The sequence below is a fragment of the Oncorhynchus masou genome, chromosome 13 (assembly GCF_036934945.1).
Source record: "Oncorhynchus masou masou isolate Uvic2021 chromosome 13, UVic_Omas_1.1, whole genome shotgun sequence".
NCBI lineage: Eukaryota > Metazoa > Chordata > Actinopteri > Salmoniformes > Salmonidae > Oncorhynchus > Oncorhynchus masou.
This window is the reverse complement of record NC_088224.1, coordinates 45,710,726-45,730,829: the sequence shown is the minus strand read 5'-3', so window position 1 is coordinate 45,730,829 and position 20,104 is coordinate 45,710,726. Positions and strand designations below refer to the sequence as shown.

The 20,104-nt window shown below is 42.9% G+C and overlaps 1 protein-coding gene across 1 annotated transcript in view; it reads left to right on the top strand.

Annotated features, from left to right (window-relative positions):
• The first annotated feature begins 4,101 nt into the window (after positions 1-4,101).
• LOC135552422 (small conductance calcium-activated potassium channel protein 1-like) overlaps positions 4,102-20,104 on the top strand; it is a 40,141-nt gene continuing 24,138 nt past the window's right edge. The window contains exons 1-5 of the mRNA XM_064984018.1: positions 4,102-4,956; positions 5,473-5,568; positions 5,871-6,152; positions 15,760-15,881; positions 18,604-18,745. Coding sequence (XP_064840090.1) covers positions 4,102-4,956; positions 5,473-5,568; positions 5,871-6,152; positions 15,760-15,881; positions 18,604-18,745 — 1,497 coding nt within the window. The remainder of the gene's footprint in view (positions 4,957-5,472; positions 5,569-5,870; positions 6,153-15,759; positions 15,882-18,603; positions 18,746-20,104) is intronic.

Below are 20,104 nucleotides of genomic sequence, written 5' to 3'. Positions count from 1 at the left end.
ACTTCTGCTGCCCTTTGCTATCCACAGCTCTTGGGGGGTTGTCAGACATCCCGTGTGCCCTAGAGGCACAGATTCACTCATGACTCATGGGTGCACACAATGAAGAATGGCCTGTAGAATGGGTGGAGAAAGCATCGGTATCGGTGAAGTAAAGAAAACTGCACCAAGCATGAAACAACAACGATATACAGGTAACTGCCAAAATAAAGGAAACACCAACATAAAGTGTCTTAATAGGCCGTTGGGCCACGACGAGCCGCCAGAACAGCTTCAATGCGCCTTGGCATAGATTCGACAAGTGTATAGAGCTCTATTGGAGGGATGCAACACCATTCTTCCACAGGTTTTGTTGACGGCAGTGGAAAACGCTGTCTAGGGCGCCCCTTCAGAATCTCCCATAAGTGTTCAATTGGGTTGAGATCTGGTGGCAGAGACACACACACACACACCCTTTAAACCCCCTATGCTCTTTTGAGACCCGCATTTTTAAACATAACCCTTAGCATGATGGGGATGTTTTAATTTAAATTGTTTAATTAACTCGGGAACCACACCTGTGTGGAAGCACCTTCATTCAATGTACTTTAAATCCATAATTTACTCAAGAATTTCCTTTTGTCAGTTACCTGTATGGTTACCTGTAATAGATAATGTTAGATGAATCCTGTTGAAACTACATACCTCCATCATTTGAATGTATACAAAATTAACTAAAGTCTGATTAAAATATGGTGTCTGTCCTATTACGTACTATTATATTGTGCTAAAATCAAAACCATAACACCTTAGCTATAAAAAAAAATATGCATGGCGGCCACTGGGGTGTGGCTGACATCTGGTGGTTTATTCAAAAACTACATTCATTTCTGACCAAGCTGTGATGAGGTGAGGGTGAAGGAAAGGAGGCTCTGGTCAAAAGTAGTGCACTGTAGGGAATAGGGCATAGCCACGGGAAGATGTTTAGGGTCTGCTAATACAGGACTAGTAAAGGCCCAGTGCACTATAGGGAATAGGGTATAGCCGCGGGAAGATGTTTAGGGTCTGCTAATACAGGACTAGTAAAGGCCCAGTGCACTGTAGGGAATAGGGCATAGCCGCGGGAAGATGTTTAGGGTCTGCTAATACAGGACTAGTAAAGGCCCAGTGCACTATAGGGAATAGGGCATAGCCACGGGAAGATGTTTAGGGTCTGCTAATACAGGACTAGTAAAGGCCCAGTGCACTATAGGGAATAGGGCATAGCCGAGGGAAGATGTTTAGGGTCTGCTAATACAGGACTAGTAAAGGCCCAGTGCACTATAGGGAATAGGGCATAGCCACGGGAAGATGTTTAGGGTCTGCTAATACAGGACTAGTAAAGGCCCAGTACACTATAGGGAATAGGGAATAGGGCATAACCGCGGGAAGATGTTTAGTGTCTGATAATACAGGACTAGTAAAGGCCCAGTGCACTGCTTTTGTGAGACATTTACTTAAATAACTTTTTTCTCTGTTCAGATTCTTCAGGGGATGCTGCAGTACCCTCAGCACCCCTACTTCCCGCGCCACACCATTAGTCATTGTGCTGTGCTTTGGGTTTTTAATTACTCTCTTGATTGGATTAGGGAGTTATACTATGCTAACAACTCCCCCATCTAATAGGGTATTATCGACAACAAGTATATTATCATATATCTGTGGCCTTGACTTCTCACTTCAAAGTAGCCTTGTCCCGATGGATTATCTCTCGATGAATGCCTTTCACCTGTCCCATTGCATTCTTCTGGTAGGCTACTATCTACATTTGAGAGGTTCCTGTTCTAATGTTTTGTCATGTTCGTTTAGAGATGGATTGGACCGAGGTAGGCGTACATCTTTATTTTATTTAAATGACACCGAAAAAACAACAAAATATTAAATTAACGTAAAGCTACATGCAGTGCAGAAAGCAACTACACACAAACAAGATCCCACAACTAAAGGTGGAAAAAAGGCTGCCTAAGTATGATCCCCAATCAGAGACAACGATAGACAGCTGCCTCCGATTGGGAACCATACCCGGCCAACAAAGAAATAGAAAAACTAGAATGCCCACCCAAATCACACCCTGACCTAACCAAATAGAGAAATAAAAAGGCTCTCTAAGGTCAGGGTGTGACATGTTTCCTATCTTCTTCACTAAGGCTGCCTATAATAAGTGAAGTGAGTCTTTCGCTTTGGTGTGGCTGTTAGATTCCTGTTCTATAGTCACAGCATAGCATGGAGCGATGGGAAGTGAACTGTAGTGTTTTGGGGTTCAGCTCCCAGTCCCAGATTGCATACCCTGGCAGTGTACCCCTTGAACAGAGTACTTACCCTAATTCATCTATTTTACACCCAGCTGTGTAACTGTAATACGGGTTAGATGATTAGACCTCTGTGTACATCTCTCTCTCTCTCTGAGTATGTTGTGTTGTATTTTGATTACACAATACCTGTCTTTATCCTCCTCTCTCTACCCCTCCTCCTTGACTTCCTCTGTTAACTGGAGCCCCATCTGTCAAATATTAATAGATAGAGATAAATGTTGGTGAATGTCATTGTTATGACTTTAATTCCAAAACCATTTTCCTCTCCACATTGTCAGGCTAAAGGGTGACATATTTAATATTTCTTAAGCTCCTAAGTATCAGATATCTGACTCTCAAACCAACTTGATTAATCTGCCATATTTCTATAATCTCCTCCCCTGCATTGATACGCAGGACCATCACTCACTCTTAGATTAAATGGGAAAAGATCCAAATTGCCAGCTTGGAGAGCTCCCTTGGATGAAAATAAAACCCAATAAAATAGTAATGCCTATCCTTCAATAAAATAAAATGTCAACTATTCTTCCCTTCTTCAACACACACACACACACACACACACAAGCAAAATGACAGAGGCAAAAGAGCTGTCCAACCTGATGAAAAATTATGTCAGAGGAAACGTTGCCATGTAACCAGGGACAACTGAAACTGTGGATCTTACAGTAATAAACCCAGCTTAAACAAAGACGTCATGATGGACAACTTAATACTGGAAAATAATTAAATAAACGAGTCATAATACAATTGATATCCATGGACATATGGTTTATATGCTGCTATGTGGATTATAGTTCATAACCCTTATGTCTGCTGGAAGGGAGCTGGATTCTTATAAAGTTATTTCTGAGAGAGACTGAATATATTTTGATCTGAATACAAGTAGTTTTGTCACCTAATTATCCTAAGGTAATAACCAATATCTATTTAACTGATGCTTCATTTAATTTGTGTTGACTTTAAGGAGATGGACTAAAAGACAATCTGAGGAAGTTAAAAGGAACAGGGGCATTTAAGAGTTCTTAACCAACAACAGTGGAATTGAAAACTTAATTGGAAGTAACTGAAATACGTGGAGAGGTAAGACTGAGCAGAATCAATTCGGTTTTAACAGTAATTTGGCAAGAATATTTATGACTCTAAGATTACCAGGTGCTGCAATAACTTAAATGAGGGTTTTATACAATAATTCTACAATGTTTCTAGATCAATGTTTCTGACAGAATGTCATTGTTTTTTTCCAACAGGTTTCCATTGTCTTATCATATTATCTTGGATGGAAAACCCATAGGGAAATTTCTATATAATGTCAACCATTATCACAGAGGAACATTCCCACTGCGCACAGACATCAGTTCAACGTCTATGTCATTGTATTTAGGTTAAAAGTTGGGTGAAAAAAATACTAAATGCCTTTCACGACTTTTTGCAAATCCAATCAGTTTTCCACATTGATTCAATGTCATCACATAGTTTTTGGGGGTTGAAATTACACCGAAACAACATTGATTCAACCAGTTTTTGCCCAGTGGGTTTGTGTTCATGTTTACTGTGAACTGTGAATAGTATAAATGTCTTCTGTGAACTCTCAGCATTCCACAGGCATATCAACGTCCCCTTTTGTACAATAGAGTTTGTGTTTTTGTATGCTTCCCACTCATACATTTTCATTGTTTTCACTCCGTAAACTGGCTGCACTCTATCACAGTTGTCTCTTTCAAAACCCCATAAAATTGTTCAAACATAATAACTCAACACCTATAACAATCTATAGATGGAGCCCTCTCCCTCTATGAACTTGACAATGCAGCATGGAGATGAGGAGGAGGAGCAACATCCCCTCCTTCCATCAAAAGTGGTCCCTCCACCTCCTGCTTTTGGCATCCAGTGCGGAAGAAACTACTCATGTCAAAAAGGGGGAGATCACTCAGTGTGGCTCGATGGAACTCAGTCATCACCCACCCTCTCATATTACAACGGCTGCCAATATGTGTCAACCTCACCCCGCTCCTCGCCCCGAAGGGGAGAAAATGAGGAAAAGGTTAGGGGGATAGAGGTCCACAAGGAAAAGAGAGGCAAGAAGCCAGCAGGGAATGAACAGAATGCAGGGCACAAGGATCGGATTTGGGGGAGTAAAACCAAAAAGGCAAGCCCACAGAGGCGCCAGCAGGACATGACATCCACTCAGTCTCCCTACAAAGGACGCCGCATGTCTCAAATGGACTTAAGGGAGACAGAAAGTGGGCCACCCAGTGAAGGAGGTCGAAGGCTAGAGGTCCCATCAATGAAGATGCAGGACCGCCATAGTCTACCTCAGATCATCATTACAACCAAAGATGACTACCAGCCACATTCCCCCAACCAAACACCCAGTTCTGACAAGAATCACCCGAAGTCTGAGGCCAAGGGCGCCTATGGTGGAGGTGAGGAGACCAGTGGTGCGCATCACAAGGATGGTGTCCATAACTGCCCTCACAAGAAGACCCAGAGCATCGGTCGTAGGCTGGTCCGCCGAAGGGCGCTGTTTGAGAGGAGGCAGAGGCTGAATGACTGTGCACTCGCTGTGGGGATGTTTGGAGTGGTGGTCATGATCACCGAGATAGAGCTCTCCTGGAGCGTCTACAGTAAGGTCAGCACTGGGGACTAGACCTGGGTTCAAATGCTTGACATATTTTCAAATATATACTTTGAGTGTTTGCCTGAGTCTGCCTGGAGTGCCAAATTTGCAGTTCTGGGACTTTTTTATAGCTTTATTAAGACATGCAAGTTCAACCAGGCACAGATCAAGTATTTGAAATGCTTTTTCAATTATTTGAAACCCAAACCTGCTGGGGACACCTGGGTGATTATTGAGTTCAAACTTACAGAACATTATTTGAAGGCCTTCAGTATTTGTTGCTGACTTAAGGTTACTGTGGCCAGGAATCAATCAGAGGCACATTGTGGAGCGCTGTGGACATGTGCCTTTTAAAGGAAATGTTCCTGTGTTCGCGGAGAGCGTATAAATCAGAAATTACCTTTAAATGTCAAGCGCGGTATAATGTGCCTTGAATTGAATCCCAACTTGTTAAAATAAGGCATATTTGCCACAATGAAGCTTACTGTACATTAAGATAAGTGTGTCCACGACATGTTTCCCCTACAGAGCTCTATATACTCTATGGCTATGAAGTCTGTTATCAGCCTTTCCTCTCTCATCCTGCTGGGTCTGGTCATTGCCTACCACATCTGTGAGGTGCAGGTAATTTCACCTCTCTGACTACTTACTACACTGCCCATACTCTCACTATCTAAAACTAGCTTATGTGATCCCTCAGCTTAAATACTTTGAAGTCATTCTACTCTGCAATATGTTTTGTTATATACCAGACTATAGTAGATGTTCTATTGCTAATGGGGAAAGTAGATGGTGACAGAGGGCAACCTTGTCTGATACTACTCATTATATGATTTATTACACTTTGACTACACTCTCAATGAACTGTACTTCCTCTATGCTCTAACTCTGACATGGCTGTGTACCCATACTCCCATCACTGTTAGCTCTACATCCATGACAACGGATCAGAGGACTGGCAAATTGCCATGACAACGGAGCGGATGAGCCGGATCGCCCTTGAGCTGTTTGTTGCGGCAGTGCACCCGTTCCCAGTGGGTCTCCCATTGTCATGGCAAGCCATGTCCCCCACTCTGTCAGAGACGGAGCTGGAGATCGTGCTGGCTCTACCCATGTTCCTGCGACTCTACCTCCTGGGTCGTGCCTTAATGCTGCACAGCCGACTCTATACAGACACCGCCTCGCGCAGCATTGGCGCCCTCAACAAGGTCAGAGGTCAACATTTGTCACCATGCAAGTTATGCAACCTCTCCCTCAAATGTTAGTTACTTACTTTTTTATTTATTTCTTTTATTTCACCTTCATTTAACCGGGTAGGCTAGTTGAGAACAAGTTCTCATTTGCAACTGCGACCTGAACAAGATAAAGCGTAGCAATTCGACACATACAACAACACAGAGTTACACATGGAATAAACAAAACATACAGTCAATAATACAGTAGTAATACAGTAGTAAAAGAAAACAAAAAGTCTATATACAGTGAGTGCAAATACTGGGGTGCAAAGGAGCAAAATAAATAAATAAATAAATACCAGTATGGGGATGAGGTAGGTAGATGGTCTGTTTACAGATAGGCTAAGTACAGGTGCAGTGATCTGTAAACTGCTCTGACAGCTGGTGCTTAAAGCTAGTGAGGGAGATGTGAGTCTCCAGCTTCCGAGATTTTTGCAATTCGTTCCAGTCATGGGCAGCAGAGAACTGGAAGGAAAGACGACCAAAGGAGGAATTGGCTTTGGGCGTGACCAGTGAGATATACCTGCTGGAGCGAGTGCTATGCGTGGGTGCTGCTATGGTGACCAGTGAGCTGAGATAAGGAGGGGCTTTACCTAGCAGAGACTTGTAGATAACCTGTAGCCAGTGGGTTTGGCGACGAGTATGAAGCGAGGGCCAACCAACGAGAGCGTACAGGTCGCAATGGTGGGTAGTGTATGGGGCTTTGGTAACAAAACGGATGGCACTGCATCCAGTTTGTTGAGTAGAGTGTTGGAGGCTATTTTATAGATGACATCACCGAAGTCGAGGATCGGTAGGACGAGGGCATGTTTGGCAGTATGAGTGAACGATGCTTTGTTGCGATATAGGAAGCCGATTCTAGATTTAATTTTGGATTGGAGATGCTTAATGTGAGTCTGGAAGGAGAGTTTACAGTCTAACCAGACACCCAGGTATTTGTAGTTGTCCACGTATTCTAAGTCAGAGCCGTCCAGAGTAGTGATGCTGGACGGGCGAGCAGGTGCGGGCAGTGATCGATTGAAAAGCATGTATTTAGTTTCAATTGCGTTGAAGAGCAGTTGGAGGCCAAGGAAGGAGAGTTGTATGGCATTGAAGCTCGTCTGGAGGTTAATTAACACAGTGTCCAAGGAGGGGCCAGAAGTATACAGAATGGTGTCGTCTGCGTAGAGGTGGATCAGAGAATCACCAGCAGCAAGAGCAACATCATTGATGTATACAGAAAAGAGAGTCGGCCCAAGAATTGTACCCTGTGGCACACCCATAGAGACTGTCAGAGGTCCAGACAACAGGCCCTCCGATTTGACACACTGAACTCTATCAGAGAAGTAGTTGGTAAACCAGGCGAGGCAATCATTTGAGAAACCAAGGCTGTCGAGTCTGTCAATAAGAATGTTGTGATTGACAGAGTCGAAAGCCTTGGCCAGGCCGATGAATACGGCTGCACAGTAATGTCTCTTATCGATGGCGGTTATGATGTCATTTAGAAGCTTGAGCGTGGCTGAGGTGCACCCATGACCAGCTCTGAAACCAGATTGCATAGCGGAGAAGGTATGGTGGGATTCAAAATGGTCAGTAATCTGTTTGTTAACTTGGCTTTCGAAGACCTTAGAAAGACAGGGTAGGATAGATATAGGTCTGTAGCAATTTGGGTCTAGAGTGTCACCCCCTTTGAAGAGGGGGATGACTGCGGCAGCTTTCCAATCTTTGGGAATCTCAGACGATACGAGAGGTTGAACAGGCTAGTAATAGGGGTTGCAACCATTTTGGCAGATAATTTTAGAAAGAGAGGGTCCAGATTGTCTAGCCCGGCTGATTTGTAAGGGTCCAGATTTTGCAGCTCTTTCAGAACATCGGCTATCTGGATTTGGGTAAAGGAGAAATGGTGGGGGCTTGAATGGACCATGGACCTCTACATTCTCAGGTTGTACAATAGCCAAAATTGGTTTTGACTTGAAGTTTAGTAGTTAGTTGAAACGATGCTAAAGCAGCCCATTGAATTCCACAACACTTCCAGCAGATACTCACACCAACGCTAGGTGTAGCATTTTCATGGAATCTAATGTGCTGCTTTAGCATTCACTAGCCGAGCATGCTGACAAAAAAATAGTAGTCCTTTCTTGAGTTGGGCTCTGGGATGTAACAACCGTTGAGCATCTGAGCTTATGGTTGACTGTGGAGGAAAGGGGTTTAGTGTGTGTGTGTGTGCGTGCGTGCGTGCGTGCGTGTATCCCACATCTGTTGCAAGGGGATAAGGATGTTTGGGGAAATATAGGAGCAATCACAGTAATTGTTTGCTATAATAATAATTGCTTGACAAAAATGTAATGTGATGCAAGGACAATCCTGGTTACAGGTAACAATCCTTTGCACAAACTGCCAACATTATTACGCATATTAATTTTAAATGATGGAAATTAAGATACGCAAGATATTTTAATATATATATTTTTTTTTTTAATAGCTATATATAAAGCAAATTGAGGTGAGAGCATTGGAAATACTTTTAACAGTTGTTCTGTGGGTGGCACTGTGTGTTCTTTTCAAAGGATGGGTCCTGGCCTTTCGGGGGACGGGGGTGGTCTGCAGGTCACTGGGATGACAACCCAACTTGGGAGGGGCTTTGGCGGGTGGAGTAGTGGAGAACAATTGGAGGGTTACTTATTAGCAATGCAAATATCATGGTACAGCTATATGGACACTCAATCACTATGGTACTTTTTAATGGTAAATTTACAAACATATGATGAATGGATTTGAAACTTGTATCTCATTATGGTAAATGGTGACATAAATATAGCCAGTTATAATTGTAATGGCTTAGCAGATAAGAAAAGAAAAACAATATTTACCTGGCTCAAAGAGAAGGAATATAATATCTATTGTTTACAGGAAACTCATTCAACAATTTTAGATGAAGGTGAGTGCAAAATATACTTCTCTCATGGGCAAAGAAACTCAAAAGGGGGGATGACATTAATTAACAGTCATTTTGATCCGAATGTGCAAATTGTCCAGATCTGCAAGGTAGATGGATTATTTAAAATATGTTGTTGGACCATAAACAGATATGGCTCATTAACCTTCAAATTGGAACTAGCCGATATATGGAGGCTTAAATATCCTGACCTAGTGAGATATACCGGGAGGAGGCTCAATTATTTGCCACCAAAAGTTAAGAAAGTGTTGATAGGGGATAGAATGCGGTCGGACCATCAGATAATTGGCATATGCACTTATCAAGGCACAAGGCGAGACCCAAATACAGACACAGGAGGCAGATGGTTGTCGTCTTACAATGTTTATTAATCCAAAGGGGTAGGCAAGAGAATGGTCATGGACAGGCGAAAAGGTCAAAACCAAATCAGAGTCCAGGAGGTACAGAGTGGCAGACAGACTCGTGGTCAAGGCAGGCAGAAATTTCAGGCAGGCGGGTACATAGTCCAGAAACCGGCAAGGGTCAAAACCAGGAGGACTAGAAAAAGGAGAATGCAGGAGAACGGGAAAACCGCTGATTGACTTGGAAACATACAAGATGAACTGACACAGAGAGACAGGAAACACAGGGATAACTACACTGGGGAAAACAAGCGTCACCTGGAAGGGGTGGATACAATAACAAGGACAGGTGAAACTGATCAGGGTGTGACAACACGACTGTTCAAAAGTTTGGCGTTACTTAGAAATGCCCTTGTTTTTGTTTATTAAAATAACATCAAATTAATCAGAAATACAGTGGACATGGTTAATGTTGTAAGTGACTATTGTAGCTGGAAACGGCAGATTTTTTATGGAATATCTACATAGGCCCATTATCAGCAACCATCACTCCTGTGTTTCAATGGCACGTTGTGTTAGCTAATCCAAGTTTATTATTTTAAAAGGCTAATTGATCATTAGAAAACCCTTTTGCAATTATGTTAGCACAGCTGAAAACTGTTGTTTTGATTATTAAAGAAGCAATAAAACTGGCCTTCTTTAGACTAGTTGAGTACCTGGAGCATCAGCATTTGTGGGTTTGATTACAGGCTCAAAATGGCCAGAAACAAATAGCTTTCTTCTGAAACTCGTCAGTCTATTCTTGTTCTGAGAAATGAAGGCAATTCCATGCAAGAAATTGCCAAAAAAACGAATATCTCGTACAACGCTGTGTACTACTTCCTTCACAGTATAGCGCAAACTGGCGCTAACCAGAATAGAAAGAGTGAGAGGCCCCGGTGCACAACTGAGCAAGAGGACAAGTACATTAGAGTGTCTCGTTTGAGAAACAGACACTCACAAGTCCTCAACTGGCAGCTTCATTAAATAGTACCCGCAAAACACCAGTCTCAACGTCAACAGTGAAGAGGCGACTCCGGGATGCTGGGCTTCTAGGCAGTGTTCCTCTGTCCAGTGTCTGTGTTCTTTTGCCCATCTTTATCTTTTATTTTTATTGGCCAGTGAGATATGGCTTTTTCTTTGCAACTCTGCCAAGATGGCCAGCATCCCGGAGTCGCCTCTTCACTGTTGACGTTGAGACTGGTGTTTTGCGGGTACTATTTAATGAAGCTGCCAGTTGAGGACTTGTGAGGAATTTGTACGTAGAGCTCCGAGACAGGATTGTGTTGAGGCACAGATCTGGGGAGGGTACCAAAACATTTCTGCAGCATTGAAGGTCTTAAATGGAAGAAGTTTGGACCAACCAAGACTCTTTCGAGAGCTGGCCACTCGGTTAAACTGAGCAATCGGGGAAAAATGACCAGGGAGGTGACCAAGAACCCAATGGTAACTCATTCAGAGCTCCAGAGTTCCTCTGTGGAAATGGGAGAACCTTCCAGAAGGACAACCATCTTTGCAGCACTACGCCAATCATGCATTCATGGTAGAGTGGCCAGACAGAAGCCACTCCTCAGTAAAAGGCAAATGACTGCCAGCTTGGAGTTTGCCTAAATGACTCTCACACCATGAGAAACAAGAATCTCCGGTCTGATGAAACCAAGATTGAACACTTTGGCCTGAATACCAAGCGGCACGCCTGGAGGAAACCTGGTACAATCACTACGGTGAAGCATGGTGGTGGCAGCATCATGCTGTGGGGATGTTTTTCAGAGGTGAACACTAGTCAGGATCGAGGGAAAGATGAACGAAGCAAAGTACAGAGAGATATTTGATGAAAACCTGCTCTAGAGCACTCAGAACCTCAGACTGGGGTGAAGGTTCACCTTCCAACAGGACAATGACCCCAAGCACACAGCCAAGACAAGACAACGCAGAACTGGCTTGGGGACAAGTCTCTGATTGTCCTTGAGTGGCCAAGCCACTGTATGCTGGAAACATTTAGTTTATATTAACTAAAGCAAAACCAATCTTTGTTAAACATAAATACCAAACTTGTTTTTGCATGGATTCTGCGACATGGTTAGCGTTTAACAGCTAGGATCGCTATTTCTTGTTCCAGAATCCCGCTTAACTGACGGGTTAAAATCTGCTTGAAAGAGACACTAACCTAGCTAAGCTGCTAACAATAGCCATCAAGCTAACGAAGTTAGTCCCAGATGACACTCTTGGCATTCTCTCAACCAGCTTCATGAAGTATTCAACTGGAATGCATTTCAATTAAAAGGTGTACCTTGTTAAAAGTTAAGTTATGGAATTTCTTTCCTTAATGCATTTGAGCCAATCAGTTGTGTTGTGACAAGGTAGGGGGTTATACAGAATAGCCCTATTTGGTAAAAGACAAAGTCCATATTATGGCAAGAACAGCTCAAATAATCAATGAGAAACATAAATCCATCATTACTTTAAGGCATGAAGGTCAGTCAATGTGTATAATTTCAAGGACTTTGAAAGTTTCTTCTCAAGTGCAGTTGCAAAAACCATCAAGCGCTATGATTAAACTGACTCTCATAAGGACCGCCACAAGAAAGCAAGACCCAGAGTTACCTCTGCTGGAGAGGATAAGTTCATTAGAGTTAGCTGTGCCTCAGATTGCAGTCCAAACAAATGCTTCACAGAGTTCAAGTAACAGACACATCTCAACATCAACTGTTCAGAGGAGACTGTGAATCAGGCCTTCATGGTCGAATTGCTGCAAAGAAACCACTACTAAAAGGACACCAATAAGAAGAAGCCACTTGCTGGAAATCTGTCCTTTGGTCTAATGAGCCCAGATTTGAGATTTTTGGTTCCAACTGCCATGTCTTTGAGACGCAGAGTAGGGGAAAGGATGATCTCCGCATATGTGGTTCCCACCATGAAACATGGAGGAGGATGTGTGAAGGTGTCGGGCTGCTTTGCTAGTGACACTGTCTGTGATTTATTTAGAATTCAAGGCACACTTAACCAGCATGGCTACCCAATCATTCTGCTGCTATACGCCATCCCATCTGGTTTGTGCTTAGTGGGACTATCATTTGTTTTTCAACAGGGCAATGACCCAACACACCTCCAGGCTGTGTAAGGGCTTTGACCAAGAACGAGAGTGATGGAGTGCAGCATCACATGACCTGGCCTCCACAATCACCCAACATCAACCCAGTTGAGATGGTTTGGGGTGAGTTGGATCGCAGAGTGAAGGAAAAGTGCTCAGCATATGTGGGAACTCCTTCAAGACTGTTTGAAAAGCATTCCAGTTGAAGCTGGTTGAGAGAATGCCAAGAGTGTGCGAAGATGTCAAAAATATATCATATATTTAGATTTTTTTAACACTTTTTTGGTTACTACATAATTCCATATGTGCTATTTTATAGTTTTGATGTCATCACTGTTATTCTTCAATGTAGAAAATAGTAAAAAAATAAAGAAAAACCCTTGCATAAGTTGTATTTTTAAGTGGGTATTTTTTTATGGAAGGGTGGATCAGCTTTAATATTAAGCTTCAATCAGGATCTCAGCGACCACTGCCTCATTGCCTGTATCCGCTACGGAGCCGCAGTCAAACGACCACCCCTCATCACTGTCAAACGCTCCCTAAAACACTTCTGTGAGCAGGCCTTTCTAATCGACCTGGCCCGGGTACCCTGGAAGGACATTGACCTCATCCCGTCAGTTGAGGATGCCTGGTCATTCTTTAAGAGTAACTTCCTCACCATTTTAGATAAGCATGCTCCGTTCAAAAAATGCAGAACTAAGAACAGATATAGCCCTTGGTTCACTCCAGACCTGACTGCCCTCGACCAGCACAAAAACATCCTGTGGCGGACTGCAATAGCATCGAACAGTCCCCGCGATATGCAACTGTTCAGGGAAGTCCGGAACCAATACATGCAGTCAGTCAGGAAAGCTAAGGCCAGCTTCTTCAGGCAGAAGTTTGCATCCTGTAGCTCCAACTCCAAAAGGTTCTGGGACACTGTGAAGTCCATGGAGAACAAGAGCACCTCCTCCCAGCTGCCCACTGCACTGAGGCTAGGGAACACGGTCACCACCGACAAATCCATGATTATTGAAAACTTCAACAAGCATTTCTCAACGGCTGGCCATGCCTTCCGCCTGGCTACTCCAACCTCGACCAACAGCTCCGGCCCCCCGCAGCTCCTCGCCCAAGCCTCTCCAGGTTCTCCTTTACCCAAATCCAGATAGCAGATGTTCTGAAAGAGCTGCAAAACCTGGACCCGTATAAATCAGCTGGGCTTGACAATCTGGACCCTCTATTTCTGAAACTATCCGCCGCCATTGTCGCAACCCCTATTACAAGCCTGTTCAACCTCTCTTTCATATCGTCTGAGATCCCCAAGGATTGGAAAGCTGCCGCAGTCATCCCCCTCTTCAAAGGGGGAGACACCCTGGACCCAAACTGTTACAGACCTATATCCATTCTGCCTTGCCTATCTAAGGTCTTCGAAAGCCAAGTCAACAAACAGGTCACTGACCATCTCGAATCCCACCGTACCTTCTCCGCTATGCAATCTGGTTTCCGAGCCGGTCACGGGTGCACCTCAGCCACACTCAAGGTACTAAACGACATCATAACCGCCATTGATAAAAGACAGTACTGTGCAGCCGTCTTCATCGACCTTGCCAAGGCTTTCGACTCTGTCAATCACCATATTCTTATCGGCAGACTCAGTAGCCTCGGTTTTTCGGATGACTGCCTTGCCTAGTTCACCAATTACTTTGCAGACAGAGTTCAGTGTGTCAAATCGGAGGGCATGCTGTCTGGTCCTCTGGCAGTCTCTATGGGGGTGCCACAGGGTTCAATTCTCGGGCCGACTCTTTTCTCTGTATATATCAATGATGTTGCTCTTGCTGCGGGCGATTCCCTGATCCACCTCTACGCAGACGACACCATTCTATATACTTTCGGCCCGTCATTGGACACTGTGCTATCTAACCTCCAAACGAGCTTCAATGCCATACAACACTCCTTCCGTGGCCTCCAACTGCTCTTAAACGCTAGTAAAACCAAATGCATGCTTTTCAACCGATCGCTGCCTGCACCCGCTTGCCCGACTAGCATCACCACACTGGATGGTTCCGACCTTGAATATGTGGACACCTATAAGTACCTAGGTGTCTGGCTAGACTGCAAACTCTCCTTCCAGACTCATATCAAACATCTCCAATCGAAAATCAAATCAAGAGTCGGCTTTCTATTCCGTAACAAAGCCTCCTTCACTCACGCTGCCAAGCTTACCCTAGTAAAACTGACTATCCTACCGATCCTCGACTTCGGCGATGTCATCTACAAAATTGCTTCCAACACTCTTCTCAGCAAACTGGATGCAGTTTATCACAGTGCCATCCGTTTTGTCACTAAAGCACCTTATACTACTCACCACTGCGACTTGTATGCTCTAGTTGGCTGGCCCTCGCTACATATTCGTCGCAAGACCCACTGGCTCCAGGTCGTCTACAAGGCCATGCTAGGTAAAGCTCCGCCTTATCTCAGTTCACTGGTTACGATGGCAACACCCATCCGTAGCACGCGCTCCAGCAGGTGTATCTCACTGATCATCCCTAAAGCCAACACCTCATTCGGCCGCCTTTCATTCCAGTACTCTGCTGCCTGTGACTGGAACGAATTGCAAAAATCGCTGAAGTTGGAGACCTTTATCTCCCTCACCAACTTCAAACATCAGCTATCTGAGCAGCTAACCGATCGCTGCAGCTGTACATAATCTATTGGTAAATAGCCCACCCATTTTCACCTACCTCATCCCCACAGTTTTTATTTATTTACTTTTCTGCTCTTTTGCACACCAATATCTCTACCTGTACATGACCATTTATCAATCCAGTGTTAATCTGCAATATTGTAATTATTCGCCTACCTCCTCATGCCTTTTGCACACATTGTATATATGGACCCCCTTTTTTTTCTACTGTGTTATTGACTTGTTAATTGTTTACTCCATGTGTAACTCTGTGTTGTCTGTTCACACTGCTATGCTTTATCTTGGCCAGGTCGCAGTTGTAAATGAGAACTTGTTCTCAACTAGCCTACCTGGTTAAATAAAGGTGAAATAAAAAATAAAAATAAAAAAAATAAAAAAATATATAAATATATTATTTTAAATATATTTTGGGGGTATTTTTTTATTTTTTATTCTTCTTTTCCCCTAACCCTACCACTGTGGATATTAATATTATTTGGACTTGTATCCAGATCCACTTCAACAGCCGTTTTGTGGTCAAAACCCTGATGACCATCTACCCTGGCACTGTGTTGATGATCTTCAGCGTCTCTCTGTGGCTAGTTGCTGCCTGGGGCCTACATGTCTGTGAGAGGTGAGTGACTAAGAAGGGAAAGGGAGTAGAGAGAGGAAGGAGGGAAATAGGTATCAAACTTTTGCCAGGATTCATTAAAAGCAGTGTTATTTTCGTCAACTAAAATAGTACTCTACAATATTCGTCAAACACCTATTTTTCAGTGGCAATTGATGACTGAATAAATATACCTAGAAAAAAGCAAAACTAAACAAAAATTATTTTTAATTTCAGTTGACTAAAATGAGACGAGACAAAATTATCTGTGACCAAAACATTTTTTGTTGGCATTTACTTATGTCTCCATTACCAGTAAAACATAATCAAAACCTATTTCTTTCACTTACTTGCTGTGCTGTTTCGTTGTTCATTTCTACAGTTGTTTCATTCTCAACCAGGATTTCTATGGCAGGCCATTTTGGTCTTTGCATGTCAAAAACGATACACGTCAAATAACACTAATTGACGTGTCAAATAAACTTGTTGACTAATCAGGACCTGAATATGACTACACGTCACAAAATAATTTAACGCATTCATACATTTTTTTACGTAGTTACTACACATTGATTACACATTGATTTCATATGTCACAACAATTCATCGACACGTATGCTATGATGCTGATAAAGTTATTTTGCCACCTTCAGTGCTGGTCATAAAAAAAATAACTAGCTCATGGATGCAAACAATGTTCTTCCCCAAAAACACAGCAAAACGACAATCTGTTTCAGTAACTATAGTTAGCTAGCTAACTGTATAGCTAGGTGTCATCATCTAAAATAACCCTAATTTATAAGCCAGTTCTTATTTGATTAATGGTGGTCGGACCCATCTATGTGAAGCTAGCCACAATATGGAATAGCCACAATAGTGGACATTGAGGTTAGCCTTCAAAATAAAGGTATGGCATAATTCTACTATTTGTATTCATTTGCATCACTGTCATATGTCATACTTTTCTTTTGAAGGCAAACCGCAAATTCCACTATTGTGCGTAATTCTTATTGTGGCCATCTTCACAACACATAACCCGGTCCAGTCGAGCCTCACTAGCCAGATAAAGCTAGCAGGCTGCTTTTAACGTTAGCTTTGGGCAACAGGGTTAAGTAGCTAGCTAGCTATTTATTTTCATGAAATGAAGTTAAATTTCAATAGGCGAACAACAAGTGGCAACCTAGCTAATACTTACTCAAGAAGATTCCTAAATCATTGCTAAGAATAATGAAAATGACTGCAATTTCTACTGGTCATTGTTTTCAGGTTGGTTGTATTGGTGCTAGCTAGGTACCAAGCTAAAGCTAGCTACCCCAGAAGTTGCAGTCAAACAAATTATGCTTTATTACCAACGCGGTATCATAAACACATTGTTCGTTGCTGGTGTTTCTTTGTTGGAATTTTTAGCTAATATCTAATATTTTGCAACCAGGAAATGGCGGAGCGATTTCTGTATATTGCACCTTTTAATGTGGACTCAGTGACTCAGACTTGAGCACTTGGACCAGGACTCGTTCACTGGGAGTCAGACTTTAGCCATAGGGACTCGTGACTCGACCATTGGTGACTCGGACTTGGGGACTTGGGACCTGAGGTTCAGTGATTCGACGACATCACTGGGCGAAACAGTCATTAGCTCCCGTTCAAAGTCATTAGCACCCATTCTACTTTTGGACATCCATGTGGAACGTTGATAACAATGGCAATGACGCGACCGAGTGATGGATGTGAAACACATACTACTTTGCGGCACCTTCTAGTGATTCTCTCTCTTTCTCTCCCTGCTTGTGTGTGTCTGTTTGTTTTGTATGTAATGTGCTGTGCTGTAGACTGAATTAGGAATTTACATGGCCAGATAATTCTTATATAGGTGAATATAATATTATTCTTATGTTTTTTCATATTTCTGCTGTTAGGGAGAAAAGTAGTATGTTTGTGCACATGGAATTCAGTGATTTATGTTTACTATAGGTTAATGACTCAAATTAAAGGGCATTTAGTTGAAAAATTGCCCACTGTTTTTGTCATTTTATTTTTTAAATTATTATTTTTACCCCCTTTTTCGTGGTATCCAATTGTTAGTAGTTACTAACTTGCTACAACTCCCGTACGGGCTCGGGAGAGACGAAGGTCGAGAGTCCTCCGAAACACAACCCAACCAAGCCGCACTGCTTCTTAACACAGCGCGCATCCAACCCGGAATCACCGTACACCTAGCGACCTGGTCAGCGTGCACTGCGCCCGGCCCGCCACAGAAGTCGCTAGTGCACGATGAGGATATCCCTACCGGCCAAACCCTCCCTAACCCGGATGACGCTAGGCCAATTGTGCGTCGCCTCATGGACCTCCCGGTCGCGGCCAGCTGCGACAGAGCCTGGGCTCGAACCCAGGGTCTCTGGTGGCCTTAGACCACTGCGCCACCTGGGAGGTTCCCTGTTTTTGTCATTTTGACAATAACTAGACTTAATCATTATTCAAATGACAAAAATTTGACATAATGATATTTTAGTAAAAATTAGACTAAATATAAAAAAAGAGTGCCAAAATTAACACTGATTTAAAGGTGCAGTGCACACTACACTACAGACAATGCACCTTTTAAAAGGTAATTTATACTTCAGTCATATAACAAATACAATCAAATATCATACTCCTAGACTGAAACTGGTTTATTTGTTTAATGTTAATATGATGAGTAGACAAGACAGGGGAAAAGCTGAACCATCATCCCTCCCCTGTCCTATAGACACCACAACTATAAGGACCTGAGCAGTAACTACATGGAGGCCCTGTGGATGGTCTCGGTCACCTTCTTGTCCATTGGTTACGGGGATGTTGTTCCCCACACCTACTGTGGCCGCAGCATCTGTCTACTCACTGGCATCATGGTAAGCAGATTCTGCAAAATAGGAAAAGCTCTCGCACAGCGGAGTCGAATTGTTGTAGGTGCGTGGGAATAATTCAATGACATCTTTAAAGAAAATTGAAGAAAAGGGGATGGGCAGGTACAGTGCCTTCAGAAAGTATTCATACCCATTGACTTATTCCACATTTGTTGACTTCCAGACTGAATTCAAAATGTATTAAATATTTTTTTTAATCTCACCCATCTCCACACAATACCCCATAATGAAAAAGTGAAAAGGGTTTTAGAAATGTTTAGGGCCTACAGTGCCTTGCGAAAGTATTCGGCCCCCTTGACCTTTTGCCACATTTCAGGCTTCAAACATAAACATATAAAACTGTATTTTTTTGTGAAGAATCAACAACAAGTGGGACACAATCATGAAGTGGAACGACATTTATTGGATATTTCAAACTTTTTTAACAAATCAAAAACTGAATAATTGGGCGTGCAAAATTATTCAGCCCCTTTACTTTCAGTGCAGCAAACTCTCCAGAAGTTCAGTGAGGATCTCTGAATGATCCAATGTTGACCTAAATGACTAATGATGATAAATACAATCCACCTGTGTGTAATCAAGTCTCCGTATAAATGCACCTGCACTGTGATAGTCTCAGAGGTCCTTTAAAAGCGCAGAGAGCATCATGAAGAACAAGGAACACACCAGGCAGGTCCGAGATACTGTTGTGAAGAAGTTTAAAGCCGGATTTGGATACAAAAAGATTTCCCAAGCTTTAAACATCCCAAGGAGCACTGTGCAAGCGATAATATTGAAATGGAAGGAGTATCAGACCACTGCAAATCTACCAAGACCTGGCCGTCCCTCTAAACTTTCAGCTCATACAAGGAGAAGACTGATCAGAGATGCAGCCAAGAGGCCCATGATCACTCTGGATGAACTGCAGAGATCTACAGCTGAGGTGGGAGACTGTCCATAGGACAACAATCAGTCGTATATTGCACAAATCTGGCCTTTATGGAAGAGTGGCAAAAAAGTTTGAAATATCCAATAAATGTCGTTCCACTTCATGATTGTGTCCCACTTGTTGTTGATTCTTCACAAAAAAATACAGTTTTATATCTTTGTTTGAAGCCTGAAATGTGGCAAAAGGTCGCAAAGTTCAAGGGGGCCGAATACTTTCGCAAGGCACTGTACATAAAGCTGTCCCAACAGCAGAGCTTTTCTTCAACACCATGCAGTGAATCCTTACCACCGCTACACCTTGCTATCAGTGGAGCCTTGTCTGGCAGCGAAACAGTTCAATCAGCCTCATTTACCTCATTTTTTTTAAATCATAGCTGATATGCCTGACTTGCTTAAACAAATGTGGTTACTACTGAC